We start from the raw sequence: 19,746 nt of genomic DNA on the forward strand, positions 1-19,746 counted from the left end.
TGAGCTGAGCTACAATGTGGTGTGACTGACACCTTGTGGATTCTAAGTGCAACCACTGATTTTTGCAGAATGTGTTCTTTGCTTTAACTAAGCTATTCACAATAAATGTCATGTTTAAACTGTATTCCCCAAGAGCGAAAAAAAAAAATCCACTACAAACTCCATCAGCAGGGAGAGTGGGAAAAAGAAACATCACAATAATTTCAAACTTCAGTTTTTATTATTTGTACATTCACCACTGATAGGCGTACTCAAAGAAGAAATTAAAAAAAACAAAAACAAACCTTTGTACTAAATGATAAAATAACGATTAAAAAACAATATTAAAACCATTGGTGAGAAAACACATAATGCAACCTCCCCTCTTGGGCCTGTATGAACACTACAGGGTAAGAGAACTGGAGGAAGAAGAGGATAGGAGGGAGGAAGAAGAGAATCAATGGGAACGACATAATCATAACTTGTGTCAGGCGCGACAGACAGATTCTCTCCCACAGAGAATCGTCACATCTCTTTAACTAAACAGAGGGAGAGACGAACACTGCATTGCCTTAGTAGTTATTCCACACCTGTCCAAAAATACCCCAGAGCTGCCTCATTTAAAGACTTGATTTTGATTAATCTTATATGTCTGTACAAAATGCCAAACACACCTATTCCAATATTTTCAGATTTATGCAAGCCTCTGCACAAAGGGCTGGGTTTTCTCTTAGGCAGGACTGGCAAGGAAAGCCTTGGACTACATGCAGCAACAAAAGGATTCCCCATCCAAATTGCAGAATTGTTAAACACTGAGGCGACGACAATTGATTGCAAATCATAATTGGCACCTACACTTTGGGGAAAGTGGGGAACATTGAGGAAAATGATCAAAATTACCCAGTGTGCCATACTGCTATGCCGTCAAATCAAAAACCAAAAAAAAGAGAGGCAAATGTATAAAGAAAAGTGTATCAAACCTTGACAGGACGTACAGCACTCTGGGAAACAACACTGCAGAAAATCATGGTCCCCTTTAAGCATGACTGTGTGTAGGTGTAGATGTGCTTTAAAAAAGGTGACAATTTGAGAGATGGTGACGACATCAGTTGGTCCTCTGTTGGGTCTTAGTTGTAACAAAGTACATGTAGTGAAAGGCAAATGGAAGAGGGTGGTCTCTAGGACAGTTCGATCGGTTGATTTGCCATTAGCGCCGCCGTTCTCGTGGGTCGCTGCGGCTGCGAGAGCGTCGACCCCCACCTGCCCCACTGCCCCCTGGCCTACGGTAGCCATCCCTGCGTTTGTCATTTTCCCTCTCCCTTTCCCTTTCCCTGTCCCTGTCCCTGTCTCTTTCTCTACCCCGGTCTCTGTCTCGGTCCCTCTCTCTGTCTCTGTCCTTCTCTTTCTCACCCTCACTCCGGTCTCCTGTTGCACCACCTCCAGCTTTCGTCCTCTCCTTGCGCTCCTCTTCCCTTTTTTCCTCCTCTTCTTGCTCCTTCCTCCGTTTCTCACGCTCCTTCATCCGCTCCGCTCTGGCAGCTTCTCGCTGAACAAACTAAAATAAAGAAAATGCACAAAGTAAGACTTTAAAACTTTACTTGAATAAGTTATCTAGGTCATGTACTACTTAAAGTAGCAAACAAACTGGTTTATGTCTCACCTGCTCCTCTGTAAGTGGAAGCCAGTATATGCAAGGAGCTGCTTTAGTTTTGCGGAACAGGTCATCAAGCAGCTTTGCAGGGGGATCCTCAGCCGTTTTCTCTGCCAGAGAAAACAGGCTCAATATTAAACACAAGTCTATTTTACTTCTAATATAAATACAGCCTAATCCCACATCTGCCTGTCTTACCCTTCTTTTCTGTCTTCTTTTCCTTGCTCTTTCCCCTCTCCTTACGTCGTCTCTCTCGAGAGCGTGACCTCCGAGGACCACCCTCCTTCTCTTCTCCAGGTTTCCCAAACTCTCTAACCTTGTCACGATCCCACTCCCGCTCTGCTCGGGCCCTCTCCCGACGCTCCATTTCACGCTCACGCTCAGCCCACTGGTCTCGCTCGGGGAGGAGAGATGGCAGGCCGGATGTTCGACCACGGCCAGAGCCAGGCCCCTGTTCCTCTGCTCCAGGTCTGTCGCCTGCACCCAAGCCTTTGTGGAAGTCCAGCTACAATACATATACATACATATTCTCAGGCTACAGCTGGCTGAGCATTTTTGGAAGAGACAAAAACAGACTGATAGCAATAAGGTCTTACCTCATCTTGCTGGCAGAAGTCCACACTAAGCACTTTTGGGTTGCTCTGAGGCCATTTCACTCCATGAAGAGCTGCCCGTGTGGCAACAGCCTCCTCTGAGTTAGTGTACTAAACACAGAGAGAAGACAATGGATCCATGAGACAGAGAAAAACCTTTCACAGGCTTAAAGAACTGGTTCAGATCTACAGTCCTCTATCAGAGAAAGCACAAGCTTGTAGTAACTCACAGTGACATAGCAGTGAGACTTGATTTTGTCAATCCAGAAGCCCTCCTCCACCAGGGTGCCAGTTCGGCTGAGCAGCTCCTTAAGCTGCCCCAAAGTGAACGGCCTCACCTAAACAGATATTAAATAGCAAAGTGAGCAAACAAAAAAACAAGCACTGGTACATAAAGAAAAACACAAACAAAAAATACAAATACAATACATACTGAGTTTACTCCAATTAAGGACTACAAAGAAACTATTTCTATACATACGTCTTAAGGAAGTGACAGAGGTGGTTAGGTCTACAGAAGTGAGTAGATGAAGATACATAATAAGGCCTACAAGGTACCATAGATGATCCAGGAAAAATCCTGTATCTATTCTGCACTGCATTGTTAGTGGATCACAAATCAAGAACAATCTTGGCATCATTGCATATTTTTGTGGACAACTGCAACCACATAACCAGAATCGTCTGTACAGCCAAAGCCCGACACTCTGCACATATCATATGCCACTATGCCACAGAAGGCCACAGTCATCCAAAACCTATTAACAACACAGAGCCATACTGTTACACTGGGCCTCCATCATGACAATGAATGAATGACATTACTGGACTACAACTATGCTCAAGACAGCTGTGGAACAAGTATAAACTTAGAGAAAGGTGGCCACAGTGTCCAATCCACCACTATGTTAAACAAAGCAAGTTTAGGCTAATAAATAATTACTATGAACAAGCTAAAACAAAAGCTGACTGTATGTAGCCTAACTGTTAAGCTTTGTTTGCAACATACCTTAGAACTGAGCACGTTCTCATGGACTTATAATTAATGAATGAACTTTGCAACCCTGAACTTATCTAGACAGAAGAGCATATAACAACGCAAATGTCTGAATCAGTTTGACAGGACATTAAACAGACTTTAACCTGTCAGCTGCCTAGGACCAAATCTATGTGAATAGAGCCGGTTAATATCCAGAGAATTAACAACAAGCAAGTGTAGTAGTTCACTGTATCAACTTTTCATTCTTAGCCAGTGTTGTTTGTCATTTAGCATTTAAAATGATAATGGAAGATCATATCAATAACTAACATTATTTCCATGACTAGGGATGCTCTGATACCACTTTTTTCCCAAACCGATACGATACCAATACTTGGATCTGAGTACTTGCCAATACCGAGTACCGATACGAGTACTTATTAATGCCATTGCACTTCGTACATTTACTTGAAAACATGTTTTATTTTCATCAGATATTGTTTTATTCTCTGGCTCTAAGAAATTGCTGTGACTGACATTTGAACATTCCATTATATATGGCACTACCACACATTTTACTCAAATAGAAGTACTGTTAAAGTACTGTTATTGACATTTTAGCATTCAACTGCATCTTTTTTTAACAAACAGAATATCTTCAAGGCAGGAGTAGGCTAGGGCAGAATGTTTAAAATGTCCAACTATTTTCTGTCCGAAAGCCACAGCATCAGCCACACTCCTCTGTGCTAAAAGCCTCTCATTAATTAATTAGCCCTCGACACACAGCAAGCTCGGGAGTCCAGCGTCACTCATGGCTTTGATCATGTTTTTCGCATTATCACGTGGCACAACATGAACTGAACTTTTAAGGACCCCCCATGTCTGAAGCATGTCATGAAACACCCCTGCGATGGCTTGGCTGGTATGTGAACCCCTAAATTGTTTTGCATGCAGGAGGACTCTTTGCAGAGTAAAATCCTCATCAATCTGCTGTGCAGTTAAACTGATGAGGGACACCGGGCTAACGCTGCTCGTCCAAATATCAGTGTGAAGCTGAGGGCCGAAATGTCTTGCAACAGGCTGCGGATGTGCCTCTTCACAAAGTCGTGTAGCTTTGGCAAAACTGTCAGTGACGTGGCGTCAGCTAGGGATCTCATACCTCAGCTCCAGTACGCTGAGAAGACGTCTAAATCTATAAAACCCTATTTATTTCCCTATTTAGGAAAGCCTCAAGGCCTGCGATCAGAGGCAAAATATGCATGACAACTGCTTCATCAAGAGTACTGCAGTTATGTCTTATCTCACCAGGTTGCAGACGTGAACAATGTTGGAGACTTTGCCACGAGGTGGTGAAGGCTGCCGGGCTGTGCGAACAGGGTCATCGATTGTGATGGAAACACCCGTTTTCTGCTGGCTGATGGAGCGACGAATGAGGGTGTCGCTGGGGGTCACTAGGATAAAGACAGTATAAAAAGTCAACATTATTATCTATTAACTATACTAACTAGATAAAGACCATTTTGTGTTTGTTTTATTACCAGTGTTGATTTCTACATCGTGGCTGGTATGTGATGGTGATTGAGTTTCCACTGCTCCAGGAAATGAGGTGTCCATTTTCTCTTCATGCGCCCTTGTTCTTTCTCGGTCTCCTCGTAGATCTTCCTCCTCCAGCTCCTCATGTCTGCTCCTCTTTGCCTCCTTTTGTCCATTCTCCTGGCTCTCTGAGTGCACCACCTGCAGCAAGGGAAGGAATCAACATAAGCAATTCTCAAATTAAAAAAAGATAACATCAAACTTTCCTGAAGAGCACTTTACATTTCACAGTTAAGACAACTCCTTATCTGTTATTCAAAAAACAGACGTTGTAGACTGACCTGTGTGACAGTGCGACGGATCTGTAGGTCCTGGTCAGAGCGCTCCCTCTCTTCATCCTCAATCCCAGAGAGGACAGCTTCCTCTGGGTGCAGATCCACTACTGCCTCCTGACCAAGACACGGCCGGATGTCTGGGATCAGAGACTGAGGGCAGAGAACCAAGATAATGCTCATCTGCCACATTCAACACAGAGGGCAGAAGCAGTGCAAGTGTCTCACAGAGCATCTGTCTCAAGCGAGAGAGCATTTGTCCCCAAGACCATCACCAGCAACCACAACATAATATCAGTCATACTATGCTGCAAGTACCTTGAGTGAGTCTGTGGTGATGCTGATGGATGGTTTCTTGGCAGTGACAGCTGTGCTGGAACCCCACCTCCTCTTGCGACCAGCCGCAGCCCCAGACTCCTGCTCAGCTTCTGCGCTGCCTGTGCCTGGGGACAATTTGTTGCCTGGTAACAGAAGGAGGGGGAAAAAAATGATCAAAACTCACTGACTTCCCAGACAAACAGTATATCCAGTATAAGCATATATGACATAACATCACAAAGCCATGCACACGATAAAGTGTTTTTGTGCCATACTTCTGAAATATTATTACATTATTTAAGATTTACCGATATATTAATAATAATAATAATAATAACAATAATAATACATACTAGGCTTGTCACATTTTCAACAAGTCAGCCTCAAACAAATTCCAACTAGCATGTAATTTCAAATTATATCCAATTCAGCTGTAATCCATATACTGTACACCCAATTCATCTATCACTCAAATGTGTTACAATTCATTGTCCATACCCATAAATGAAATTAATCATAAATATAGGCCAATATAATTAGATTGGAAAAGGCACAAAACCAACAATAATGATCAGTTACACATGATGGTAAAGAGAAGAGAAAGTTGAAAGAGTGTACTCACTGCTAAGAGAGATCTTACGAGCTGAGAAGGCCTTTGGTGTCTGAAACACAAGAAGAAAAAAAAAACAACCCAAGATACATGGGATAGGTGAGAGGCAGACATGGACACCATCGTTAGAGACAAATGGTCAAGGACAGGTTGGAGGAAAGGTGGAACAATAACAGGAAAGGGGACAAGTAGGGACTGAGAGTGAATGATAGAAACTGCTGAGGAGGGTCTTATTCAAACTCAAGTCTACTGATTGTACCAAATTGTGCTGTTTTGTGTTAAAGTCAATGTGTGATTTGATAAACTATACCTATACAATCCTGAATAAAACGTGCTTTGGAAGAGTAAACTGTAGTTGCAGTCTCTATCAAACAATGATATGTTGGAAATACTACAGTTTGAATTTTGTTATTTTAAAACTTTGTGTCTGAACAGACATATTAAATCCATATATTAAGTCCATAAGTAAAAGTCAACCAAGATTAAAGGATGATAAAACAGAGGCTTAAAACAATTTGGATTAAACCACAGTAACCAGTAAAATTAACATTTCCAAAGAAGGCTGCTTCTCCCAGCAAAGACTACAGAGAGAGTATGACTGGAAACTAAGCATTTTCAAAATAACTGTATAATATTTAACAATGAGTAAACATCTATTTATTCCCTGATACCACTGACACCTGATCCTTACTGGTTTGGATATGGCCCAATCACGACTGCATGTACTGTATCTAGGCAACAAGGGTCCAATCAAAGGTGGCTGAGATGTTTGGATGGAAATCTGAAAGCTGGTTGGCTGGCAGGATGGGTTCAATAGTTCATTTGAGTAGGGGCTTGGAAATGCTTTTGGCCAAAGCGGTCATCCTCAGGTGTTTTGGCATTAGTCCTTTTACAGATGCAGAATCAGTAGCAGACCAGATGACGAGTCTTGTCAATAGTCACTGTGCACACAAATCCACAATTCTGATTTCAGTGTTCAGGGAGCAGAAACTTCTTGTGGAGAGTCACAAAGTAGTAAAAATCTGGCAATGGCTGTTGTAGAAAGGGGCCTAAATGGCAAGTCCTTCTTCAGTTCACATAAAAACCGTTAAGCCCACTGAATCCAGATAAAAGCTTTGGCCTCTTTGAAAACTCATTTAGTATCCAAGAGGGGTATCTGCTGGAGAAATCTGAATCCCAGAGATTAGCAAATTCCATAATGTCCATTGTATGCATGTTAAAAGCATGTTACAGTTCATCAGCCACGTTTAATGAGATGTCCATTGTGTCCAATGTTTCAAGTGGGTTAAAAATGTCTCAAAGTGAAACAATATGAAAACTATTCAATTGTTGGGAGGGTTTCACAGCAGCCTTGACTTGATGTGAGCACACTTCCTGAGTTGTCTCTTCTCCAGGTTGATTTTAAGGTCTCAAGTTCACATAAGTGGGTAATGGGCTAGGAGAGGTGGGCCACACTGACTAGCCAGCCCCTGCTCTTGCCACAGCCATATAGATGAAAATGTGGCCGCCTTTGTTGCCAGGGGTGTCCCTCTGCAGTGCAGCCTCGGGGGCTGAGCTGTGGTCAACTCTGGATTCTTGGGGACAGTGGAACAGGTGCAGCAGTAGCAGTAGTGGTAGTAGTAGAGGTAGAAGTAGTAGTAGTGGCAGAGGTAGTATGCAGGTAACCAATAGGGGCAATGGAAGAGGCATGAGCACCTTTATAACAAAGCAATCATTTGGGGTTTAAACATCAGCCACAGTGAGAAAATACCCTTGCTGTTTCTGCCTATGACAGTGCCAACAAAGGTTTTACAAACAGCCAAATAAAAAAAAGGTAACTTCCTACACACATTGTAATACTTGTGAAAAGGGCTCACTAAGCTGTCTAATTCAAATATTTTTTAATTGTAAAGCAAAGATTTCCAACAAAGACAAATAATCAAATGACCTATAGTCTATTGTATCCAGGTTAATAAAAACTATGTGCCAGTCACAGAAATGCAACTACAAAGGCTCACATGGGTCCATCCATCAAAGTTCTCGCCTACTGACACCTTTAAGGACCAAGATGATTCATGATTCTTCAGGTGCCTTACCTCCTCACTGGTGTCTGGAAGCTTCTCCGACTCTGCCATGGCACTGTCCTTCACCTGCCTGCTTAGTGTGAAATATACATATCAGAAGCAAAAGAGAGAACAGATGACAAGACTGTTAGAGTGGAGTAAAGAGGATAAGTGTTGTTTTTAATTTATTTTTAACAACAGGTAAAAAGAGAGGCTATTCAAATGTAACTGCAATTCATAATTTAATAGAGGCAATAAAACACAGAATTTGAGCTTTTAATATATTATTATTACTTGAAATAAACTTGACTCTGATTTATGGATAAAAAAAGAGTATCAACCCCACTAATAATATGGGCATGTAATTATGTTATGTGTTGGTAATTTATCTGCAATTACATGAAGTACTCCTAATTCATAGCTGATTGACTGATTTAACATGCAAACTATTATGTTCTTTAAAACTACATTTTACATTCATTTAAAAACTCATGCATTCCTAAATATTGGTATTACTTCCTTTTTAAAAAACGAGGAAGAGTTTAAAGTATTAAAAAAATCTCAGCAGTAACTACTCCACTGAAACACAGAAACAGCATGATGCTAAAATAACTGCGCTTTAAACGCATGTCACGCGGTTGACAGTCACTTCTAATTTCACAGATGCGTTGCTCTTAATTTTTCAAAGTGAGTCGCGGAGAGGAGTCAAGGAATGCACAGCCACCGCAGTCCTCCTTCAGACCTGCTGAGTCCGTTCAGACCAAACGCTCAACGACAGCTACACAATACCTGACAAATGAGCGCGCGCCTCACGTTGTCATGCCATCCTCATGCGCGCACACGAGAACACGTCCACTCACTCCGACTAAAATTAACTTGGGTGAACTTCATAGCAAAGAGACAAAGTGTGCTCGGTTAAAACGCAGCATACAAGCTGCGACTGCTGCTAAAACGACTGCGTCGCAGCGGGCCAGCTTTCCTCCCTCCCTCCTATCCTCCTCTCACCGGAGACTACTCTCCTCTGAACACATTCATGTCCGCACCGGCTGTCAACCAAAACTCGCGACGGTCAAAGCCTCGCCTGCTGTTTTACTGAGGCGCTGTATGAAAAACCACAGGCCGGCACCGACAGCTAAAACCATCGACGAAGCACAGCCATGTTGCAACGAGTGAAAAAAAATGATCGTGTATTAGAAGGACCCGCATCTTCTCAGCCACACCGGCGTCAAGGCAGTCTCATCAATCGCCTGATGGGAAATTCAATACCCAGCATCTCTTATGACATCACTGTACTGTTTTCAGTAAACATTTGATATACAAACAATGAGCAACAATGAGCATTTTACACGGTCATACACTTTCATGTGAACAAAATAAATACAAAAACGGTGACTCCACTACAAACGAGTTTTTTCCCTTTTCAATATTTATGAAATATTGAAAAAATGTGTCAAAGATTTTTTAAAAGAACATTATAGAATTCTATAGCCATGCTCAGTAATATCTGCCACCACATTTACACCTGTATGATTTGGGGGTACCAGAGATGTTCAGCAGAGTTGTGGTCATTACAGAGAAGTCTGGGGATTTTGATAAGCCAGGTGTTTACTGTCTGTCCAGTTATAAAATTTATTCTCACAGAGTATGACTTCTTCAGAACAGAGTGGTAATTCTATAAGTCACTGTGGAGTTGATCCTGTGTATTGGTAAAAAGATATATCTCAAACTGAATATTCCTACCACTTATTCACACCTCCACCTCTTAACTCACTTGCAAACTAGACTTTATTCCAGTCTTAAACCGTCCAATTATCATTTGGACCACACACATTTTGTTTTGTCATTAGAGACTGGGCTGTCTTACTCTCACTTGTAAGTCGCTTTAGACAAAAGTATCTGCCAAATGACAAAGTGTTAATCTAACTGCCTCTGTCTAGTAAGGCACAATTTGCTACCTTGATCACCTTTTGACTTATGAGGCGACTTGTGGAAAGAATGTCTACATTTATACAACCAGTGACTACATTTCAATTAAAATGCTGTGCAAGTTTTAAGCAAACTTTTTTTAATAAAATGTTAATAATAAAATACTATCAAGCATGTGTTCCCATCAACTTCTGTTAATACTGCCACAAAATTTCATTTAGAATATTCATTCATTTCATTAGAGTATTTCCTCTTGAAAAGAATTGGAATTGGGTCCTGTTGTGAGATTTATATGACAATCTCAGCAGCAAACTGAAATGTTAAGTTTTCTTAGCTTGAATGAAGCATTCAGAGCATTATTTGCATGTGATATAGCTCTGGGAGCAAATGATTATATTTTGTATAAAGCTTTTCTCATAGAGGGATGAAACCAAGTTCACGTATTGCTAGATATGGCCTTCAAATTTTGTCCATTGAGGGATTGGGCAACTACCGACAACATTCATCAATCTGATACAGAGAACCCAGGATGGTTGTGAAACTACTCTAAACCAAATGACTTTTGGCAAAACGAAACCACTTTTCATTAAATTGTTTCACAGACATGAAGTTATTAAAACAATTCATCACAAAAGAAGAACCCCTGCCTGCTTTAAACTTTGCAATACTGATGTGCCTGGTCTAGATGTTGAACAGCTAAATTAGAGAATGCACTGTTGAGTACACGGAGTATAAAGTAGATATCTAGTAGAGCTTGACTATCAGTAGACACCCTGTTGCAGACTTATGTGTTGTAAGGACACAGATTTATTCACTTGCTTATATAACAGACAATGTATCGGATGCATTTCAGAAGACCAAGACAGAAAACCAGACCTGTGTTTGTCCTTTTCCTCCTCTTCCTCACTGATCTTTCGCCTTCTTTGTGCCCCCTCTCGGGATGGAGCATCAATAAAAGGTTTCTGGGGATTTAAAAGGGCAGGAAATGGAATAAGATATTAAAGTAAGTTGAGGTCACTGAGGTAAGGTAACACAACCAAAAACAAATGGCAGATATAAAGCCATTATGAGATTTGTCTGTAGCGTAACTTAATTTAAGGTAAACCCATTTTCTTAGGAACTGAGATTCTTAGGTAAGATGTGAATACACATGCTTGTGACAGATGTAAAAAATGGTGGTGTATCAACTTATAAGAAACTGACCTTGGCGTGACTGTCTCCATCAGCAGTTGTGTTCTCTCCAGACATCTCTCTTTTGCGAGTGGAGGCTTTTGGGATTTCCTTTGAATCCTCAGCCTGATCCTCTACTGTCATCCTGTGCTGTGGTGAGGAATCTCTTCCAGGTTTCTCTTCCTAAAAGAGAGAGACAACAGAGCAACACATTATGCACTCAACAAAAAACATACAAAACCTGCTTTAAGTAATGCATGTAATACATACAATTTTGCATATAGTATTATTGGTATTCTAGGGCAAATCAATTACAAACAGTACTTCGCTGTACAACTACTAAATACTGTTGCAGCTCTTGTGAATGATCCTCCTACTGTCAACACACGTTCAAAGGTGTCCTCACAATAAAAGTCTTGAGTATGTATTGCCAGTATCTTTATGGTGTGTTCAGCCATACAGATGTAAGAGCTGGGATACAGCCAGTGAAGGAGTTTCAAATCGGCAATAGAGCTCATGGTGGGCTTAGAAAGTTTTACCTTTATGCAAATATTTTCTGAAATAAAAAAACATAACCAACAGCACAGCTGATGAACCAATTGATCCTTGTCTTGAGAACAGGATGCACCCACAACGAATACCTCCACCAATACAGAAATAGCATAATGTTGCCAATTTGGGTGCTACTGTTACATTAAACCATTTCAGTAACCTTAGATATGAGGTCAAATTATTGGACATCAAATGTAAATATAATATCCACTATAAACATTAGTTAACACTAAGAAAACTGCAGTTCTGGTGACAGGAAAGAGACAGGGTGCTTCTTTGTAGTCATGAGTCTGAAGATACAGTTATGCACCAACAACATTGGTTTCGGAACAAATGAATGTGACAGAAAGCAGCACCTGCTGTGATAATGTCATGTGAGTGACAAGTTGATAAAAGAGGTAATATTATGCATAGCTGACTGCCACTGTGCTTAAAACTGCAGGCACAGGGGCCAATCACAGGTGACAAACAAACAAACAAATATAGCTGTGTGCCTGTAACACCTTTAAATGGTGTTCATATGATGGGAATGGTGTGACGTTCCTGTTATATGACTAACTCTTATACTATGTCTACATAATGGGCTCTGATTACAGTTACTAAGCATGCCTGACTAATATTTGTCATGTCTTGATTACACTTATGTGATCTGCATTCAATGTATTATGCCATTTTAAAAAACTAAGCAGTGTTTTCTATTTGTACTTAATTTAGGTCATTAGTACTTTTTTTGCTCAAACAAATGAAAATTTCCTCTAATGTGATTCAATGGAGCGTATGTATGTCAAGTGCAGAGGGAGATGTTCTTTTTAGACCACTTACCCTTCTGCCTCTGGAGGCAGAGGAAGTTTCCTCTTGAGAAGATGAGGATGACCCAGAGGACCGAGATGATGAGGACCCAGAGTCTGATTCTGAGGAAGAGGAATCATTAGAAGATGATCTTTGTCTCCTTTGTTTCTCTTCCTTCTTTGCATCTCTTCCCTTCCGCTGTGCAGCATCCACTGGGCTTGAAGGAGCCTTGCTTTCATCCACTGCTTTTTTGGTGGATTCCTCAGCAGCCTGTTCAGTCTTCACTAAACCTGCCCGTTCTTTGTCGTCCGATACAAAGCTTGTGGCCCCTGCATTTACTGAACTTGGTCTGGTGCCAACAGTTGTCTCCTTCTCAGACTGGGTCCCAGAAGATCCTGGTGGCCCAGCAACAACCTCCTGCTTTGCTTGCCTCTGTAGATCTTCCTGTTCAGCAGAGGGCTGGTGTCCTTCTTGCTGTCGTTCCCCAATACTGGTGGTAGAGAAGACAGATGAGGCCCGAGGCTGGGGGGTATCAGAGAACATACGGGGCCGCTTGATAACCATGGATGTGGAGGAAGGTTGGGGTTGAATTGGAGAGTCCCTTAAGAACCGGAACTTCTTAAATGGGGACTGTGGCGACAGAGGTGTTGGTGACATGGGCGCACCGGACTCTGCTGCTTGGCTTTCACCCCGGGACACTGGAGCATGGACATCTTCCTGCTCTCCTGCCTCTGTCGATGATTTTCTAGCTGCTCCTGTGGAGAGGGGGGGAGGAGTGGGCAGGAGGGTGAGACCAATCTCACGGCCACGTTTGGATGGAGGGAGGTGACTCTCCCTCTCCTTTTCAGCCACCCTAGCTCTCTCTTTTTCCTGTTCCAGGGCCCTCTCCTGCTCCTCCTTCTCTGCCTGCATGGATTTCTCTTTCTCTAGTCTTTCCCGTTCAAGAGCCCGTTCCCTCTCTTCCTCCAGAGCTCTCTCTTTCTCCTTCCTCTCCTTTTCCAAGGCTCTCTCCCTTTCAAATCTCTCCTGCTCTAGAGCCTTCTCCCTCTCTAGCCTTTCTTTCCTCTCCTTTTCAGCTCTTTCCTTCTCCATCCTCTCCTGCTCCAGAGCTGCATCCCTCTCTGCCTTCTCCTTCTCCTCCCTTTCTCGTTCCAAGGCTTTTTCCCTCTCTATTCTCTCTCGTTCCAATTCTTTCTCTCTTTCAATTCTCTCCTTTTCCTTCCTCTCAAGCTCCAACCTCTCTTGCTCCAAGGCTCTCTCCCTCTCCAACCTTTCTTGCTGTAGAGCTTTTTCTCTTTCGAGTCTCTCCAGCTCTAAAGCTTTCTCTCTCTCAATTCTTTCCTGCTCTAAGGCCATCTCTCTCTCAATTCTCTCCTGTTCTAAAGTTTTCTCTCTCTCTAGTCTCTCTTGCTCCAGAGCTTTCTCCCTCTCTAGTCTCTCTTGCTCTAAGACTCTCTCCCTCTCCAGCCTTTCCCTTTCCAACCTTTCTTGCTCCAAAGCCTTCTCTCTTTCAATCCTCTCCCTCTCCTTTCTCTCAGCCTCCAAAGCTCTCTCTCTCTCTAACCTCTCTTGCTCCAGGGCTCTTTCTCTCTCCTCCCTTTCCCTCTCCATTGCCCTGGCTCTTTCTAGCTCCATCGCTCTCTCCATTTCTTCCCTCTCTCGCCTCTCCCTCTCCTCTCTTTCTCTCTGTAAGCGTTCTTGCTCCAAGGCCCTCTGTCTCTCAAGCTCCTTCTGCCTCTCAAGCTCCAGGGCCCTCTCTCGTGCTAAGGCTTGCTCTCGCTCCTCCCTCTCTTTAGCCAAAGCTAGTTCCCTCTCCTGCCTCTCTCGCTCTAGAGCTAGTTCCCTCTCCTGCCTCTCTCGCTCAAGAGCTAGTTCCCTCTCTTGTCTCTCTTGCTCTAGAGCAAGTTCCCTCTCCCGCTGTAAAGCCTTTTCCCGTTCCTCTCTTTCTAAGGCCTGCTGTCGCTCAATTCTCTCTTTCTCCAGAGCTCTCTGTTTCTCCTCTCTCTCTAATGCAAGAGCTCTTTCACGCTCTAACTCCATTGCACGTTCTTGCTCAAGTTTTCTCTGCTTCTCTTGCCTTTCCAGCTCAAAAGCCTTTTCTCTTTCTATCACAGAGTCCCTCTCTCTGTCCCTCTCTTCTGTAGCAGTGGCCTTGAGCACACTCACAGGTACTTGAATATGGGTCGAATGCTGTGCTCCTGTGACACCCTGGTTGGTGCCTGGAATCATGGGAAATGGCAAATCACCGCCGTGCCAACCTGCACCAGAAAAAGCACCCTCCGACTCCATTTTACGTGCCAGAAGGGTCAGCGGGCCGGGCTTGCGCTCGGCATGTACACTCCTCTGTGGCTCTGGGCTGCTACTGCGGCTGCCGCTGCTGGAGGAACCAGAGCTGGAGGTACTAGGTGAGCGCCTATCTGGGGCTACATCTGGACTTGGGGGGCTCTGTTTAGGGGTGTCAGGCAAGGGGAATGACAACTCTGGAGGTGGGGAGGGGGGAGGTGTTGGCTGGCGGAGCTGAGGAGACAAAAGGGAGGGGATATGCTGCTGCTGGGGTTGACATGATGCTCCAGACCTCTCTCTGGACGCAGGTACTCTGGCCGGCTCTCTGAGGCTTCTTCTCCGAGCACCGCTGTCCCAGTCATCATCGTCACCGTCCTCCTCTCCATCCTCGCTATCCTCATCGTCGCTGTCAGCTGCAACTTCGCTGGATGCAGAACCCCTCTCTGGCCGGTGTTCACCACCAGGAACACGCATGGCCACAGAGCCAGACGGAGGAGGACCAGACATGTCGGCCTCCTGGTTCCTGTTACCCTCTCCCTCGTTCCCTGCACCAAACAATCCCTCTCCACCAGAGGGGCCAGGTGGCTTGTGCTGCTCAGCCAATGCTGGTGTGACATCCTGATGAGAAAACAAAGGGAGCTGAGACTTATTTTGTCATAGCACTATGCCAGTTTTCTTCCATGTAAGTGGCACAATTCTTACCAAATGTGCAACAGAGAATCTCAAGACAGAAAGTTTAGGAAATGTGACCAATTGCAATAGGTAAAAAAAACACAAAGTGATATCCTACCTGGGCTTGAGGAGGACATGAGGTACTATTGTTAACTTCTGCATGGTCCTCTTGCTCTGTTCGCAAAAGACAAATAAATGAAATTACAAAAAATGTTTTGCATAATGACCAAAGACAAATACATTAACTGACTTATCTGCAGAGGAGGATCCTAACAACACTTACCATTCGTTTCATATGCTTCCCGAGCCTCCCTCTCCAGACGCTGCCTCAGGAGCTCCTGTTGTTTAGCCAGATACTGCTTGATAAAGCTGTTTTGGCTCATTTCCTCACCAATCTAAAATCAGAGAGACCATTAAAAATAGGCTGCAAGTCCTCAAGGCCAATTACACATTCTTTTTGCAGACATTTACAAGAACTGGGCTAATGCATATTTAGACATTTATATGTAAGAAGTCATTGCATGTGAAGAGACTTCAGCTTTTGAAATGAAAATAAAAGCATCTTGGAGACACTTACCTGAGAATTTGGCTGCAATCCAATGTGAGCGGTAGAAGTCCTCTGCAGATTCTCAAGCATGAGAGCCTGTTATCGAGACAAGAGACTTTATTCGTTCAATGTCAACAACAAGCAGGTATTCTTTCACTGTTGTTAGAGCCAGCACTGATGCTTTTGAATGTTAAGATCTGGGTTATTCATGTCAACCTAGTTACTGTGTACTGTATTCTGTAATCATTTTCATTATGACTGCCAACATTTCCATCCTTTGCAAAGTACTGTAAGTCTCTGTGGGCCTTGGCATGAAATTAACATAAATCGGACAAACACTATCCAATATCACTGCCACTTCTCCTTAGAAATATGAAAATGTATATATAAGTTTGCTTTTACTACAGCTTAAAGCAGAGAGCAACCAATAACTTGTAGAGAGAGAGAGAGAGGAGGATGGCATACAACAAAGTTCCCTGGTCAGAGGAAAACAAGATATGTTAAAGGTGATATGGTTCATTCAGATCCTAATGGGCAAGGCAACCTACAAGCTGTGGTGGACAGCAAACTATATTAAGAACAATGTGGGTAGGGTTGCAAGCATACACTGCTGGACCCAACTTGACGTAAATTTTAAAAACATTTTCAAATAACATATGTTCACTCGTCATTTCTGTTTACCTCTGTCCTAACACTTGCGGTCAGCTGTGCAGCACCTATTCTGCTTCTTGTATTATTTCACCCTGCACCCCATATATATGTGTGTGTGTGTGTGTGTGTGTGTGTGTGTGTGTGTATATATATATATATATATATATATAAACAAAAAAGTGGAATATCCAATACTGGTATAATGTCTAAATAATTCTCAGCAGTAAAGCAAACCACACGTGACTATATCTACATTTCCATGTTACTATCCCAATATACAATGTCCAATCCACCCACAGACTAACAATGCCTCATACATTTCTGATGCCTTATGTAACCAATAATGAAAATTAACTATTCGAGGTCAGTGGCTTGCCTCTGCAGCCAGTACGTCTCAACTACATGCAACTCTTCAGTTGGAACTTCCACATTTCATCAGGGACTTTGACAACGTCTAAGCTGGGAACAGACAATTTAGAAACAAACTAAACGTCTTTAAATGAATAACATACTGCTGTGTTCAGATTTCACAAGAGAGACGGGGGCGATATCAAGCTATATATATCATGCTCATGGTGATTTAAAAAAATGTTCAACATGGAAAAGAAAATGTAAAAATTGCTTGCTGTCTTCACGGCGCATTTCAGCAGACAAATGATAACCGGACTACCTGGTTTAAAAAAAAGAATGGCCGAACTTTCATGTCTGAATAGATAAGGTTGAATGCCCGTCGCAGTGTAAACAAACTCATGCTCATACATGATCTATGGCAGCTCGCGGGCCTGGAATACATTTCTGAGCAAAACTGTACCTAAATTTGGCGGTACACAGCATAATGTGTCGTTTAAAATAAATTGCATTACCGTTCGTTAGACATGCGGTGTTAGCAGACAAAACTTGTCGAGCAACAAAATTACTGCTGTAACCTCGCTGCTATACTCAAACACACCAACAGTACTTGGGACAGACACCGTTAACGGGAACATACACAGCAGCCAGCCAGTCGCTAAAGGCCACCGCTCAACTCACAGCGTTAGCCAAGGGAGCTAACGAGCTAACAGGACAACATCACCCTATCACACACTTCGAAATTAGACACGAAGTTGTCTTAAGTCCCGGTCTTGCTACGGCTGGTATATTTACGCACGGCGAACACACTGCTCCACCACAGTGTAGCGCAATCGATGCATTTTTCAGCTGTCTCGTGTTCGCCAACCTCGACAACTCTACTACGCTGTTCAGCAGTAACGATACTCAGTTGTCGGCCCTCAAGAGAGCATCAGCCCGTCTAATCGTTAACGTTAGCTCGCAGCAACCGTGGTCCCGTATTTGGCAGGAGAACTCACCCCCTTGAGTCTTTTAATGAGAGCATTCTTCTGGCCGCTTTTTGACAGTCCCCTCTCCTCAAGAGCAGCTTTTAAGTCCGCTACTCGAAGGGACTGGAGCGGTCTCCCGTCCAGCGTAACGTCTTCGAGGTCCGCCATTTTCCGTTCCTCTAGTCAGTTCCCAGCGAGAGCGACGAGCAACGCCTTCCTCCATCCAGCGTCATCGTCGACGACTTCCCCCTAATCAAATATCAAATAAATAAAATGTTTATCAACATTTGAAGCTCAGAATACATAGAATTTAAATTCAGTGCCATTCATTGTATGTGTTCTATATATTATACAGAAATTATGGTTTAATCATTTTTATTTGGTCAACGGCCGTAAACGACAAAGTCTGCGCAAAACCTGCGCAAGCTTGATTTCCTACACAACAAAGCTAGTTAACTGCATCCTCTTCCTGTATATATTTGTTGCGAGATTAGCGACACTTTCATTCAAGATAGCTACACTTCAGTTATGCTGACAATAAGGTGATTTAACTCTACTTTTAAAACATGGGTATATACAGCATGGCTATATTAAGCGTAGTTCAAGTTAATTGTGATGCAGACTTTTAATTCAGACTCCGACGGTGGCTTTTCTTATTTATGCGCTAAGCTACATAACGTTACTCAGACCAGAGGAATTGCTGCTTACTTACAGTCAATGGTGCAGCTGGTTTCTCGGGGTCAAACAAACCTGTTTTTCCAAAGGTTTCGTTGTTCAGTCATGTTAGTCAAGGTCTAAATCAGCTGCAGTGACAGCAGCCCACAGACATTCTGTATAGCGTTCACTGCAGGCTCAGAGGTCCAACAGAGGGATTACCGACCATGGCAACACAACAGTGGACCGGTGTTCCCGACTGCTGCACCCCCAGCCCGGAGGACTTTCCATCAGTTCCCCAGGGTGTAGTCAGCCCTCCCAGCCTTGAAAACCTGTCCTGCGCCTCTCCGAGTGCGGGTCAAGCTAGACAGCCGGAGCCCATCTCCTATGTAACCCTTCAGGAGCAGCGGTGCGTCCTGAGCTGGTTCCAGGGTTGGACCGCCACTCAGAGGGAGCGGTTCTTGCAGGATCTGCTTGGGAAAGCTGTGCCCGGGAAAGTGTGCACCCTCCTAGATGCACTCAGTACCCTTCAGGTACTTTCTGCATTGTCAATACCAAACAGTTGGTCCAGAGAAAGATATTATGTTATATCTGACATCTAACAACTGCTTTCTCTTTTTGCATCACGTCAAGGTTAAAGACCGACTACCAAACATCTTTGAATGTCAGCTGCGCCTGTGGACCCAGTGGTTTGAGTCCTGGGGAGAAGAGGAAAGGAATCATTTCCTGCACATGCTGGAGGAACGGGATCCAGTGTTTGTTTCCCACTTTTATAGCAGTGTAGCTGGAACAGCAGGAAGAGACTGAGCAGTGTTTGTGTTATTACAAAATGTGTTAAAGAGGTGATGTGTATATTAAATCTGAGATAGTTCTCTTTTCTTTCTTTTTCAAAGAAATGTTTGTGTAACTGTGATGGAAGTTATTGAAGGTATACCGTTTCCTTTTAAGAACAGACCTGTTCATTCAGTATGAGCGAGTTTTTTAAACTCTGTGTCCTGCACTGGATTCTGCAGGGCTGCATCACATATCACTTTTCATATTAAGTTAAGAACTTCTTGTTTAGACAATGAAGCGCCGCCATTTTGTGACCCAGTGGCAGTATAATATCTGGGTATAAGAAAAATAAACGTAAAGGCTTTTTTTCTGCAC

General features: G+C 43.1%; 2 protein-coding genes across 2 annotated transcripts; one reads left to right on the forward strand and one right to left on the reverse strand.

Annotated features, from left to right (window-relative positions):
* Positions 1 to 201: 201 nt before the first annotated feature.
* Positions 202 to 18,146, reverse strand: acin1a (apoptotic chromatin condensation inducer 1a). Its single transcript, XM_018677520.2, has 18 exons — positions 17,974 to 18,146; positions 16,007 to 16,072; positions 15,713 to 15,824; positions 15,548 to 15,603; positions 12,508 to 15,375; positions 11,167 to 11,316; positions 10,840 to 10,925; positions 8,071 to 8,128; positions 6,008 to 6,047; positions 5,386 to 5,528; positions 5,077 to 5,220; positions 4,741 to 4,936; positions 4,508 to 4,653; positions 2,454 to 2,561; positions 2,227 to 2,334; positions 1,829 to 2,135; positions 1,640 to 1,740; positions 202 to 1,534 (listed from the first exon to the last, which is right to left on the reverse strand). The coding sequence occupies exons 1-18, from the start codon at positions 18,109 to 18,111 to the stop codon at positions 1,187 to 1,189; spliced, it is 5,175 nt and encodes a 1,724-aa protein (XP_018533036.1). The 5' UTR covers positions 18,112 to 18,146; the 3' UTR covers positions 202 to 1,186.
* A 245-nt stretch (positions 18,147 to 18,391) lies between these two features.
* Positions 18,392 to 19,745, forward strand: lg4h14orf119 (linkage group 4 C14orf119 homolog). The gene is made up of 2 exons (XM_018677530.2): positions 18,392 to 19,130; positions 19,231 to 19,745. The coding sequence occupies exons 1-2, from the start codon at positions 18,825 to 18,827 to the stop codon at positions 19,402 to 19,404; spliced, it is 480 nt and encodes a 159-aa protein (XP_018533046.1). The 5' UTR covers positions 18,392 to 18,824; the 3' UTR covers positions 19,405 to 19,745.
* The last annotated feature ends 1 nt before the right edge of the window (position 19,746 follows it).

Source organism: Lates calcarifer, linkage group LG4, assembly GCF_001640805.2.
Source record: "Lates calcarifer isolate ASB-BC8 linkage group LG4, TLL_Latcal_v3, whole genome shotgun sequence".
NCBI lineage: Eukaryota > Metazoa > Chordata > Actinopteri > Centropomidae > Lates > Lates calcarifer.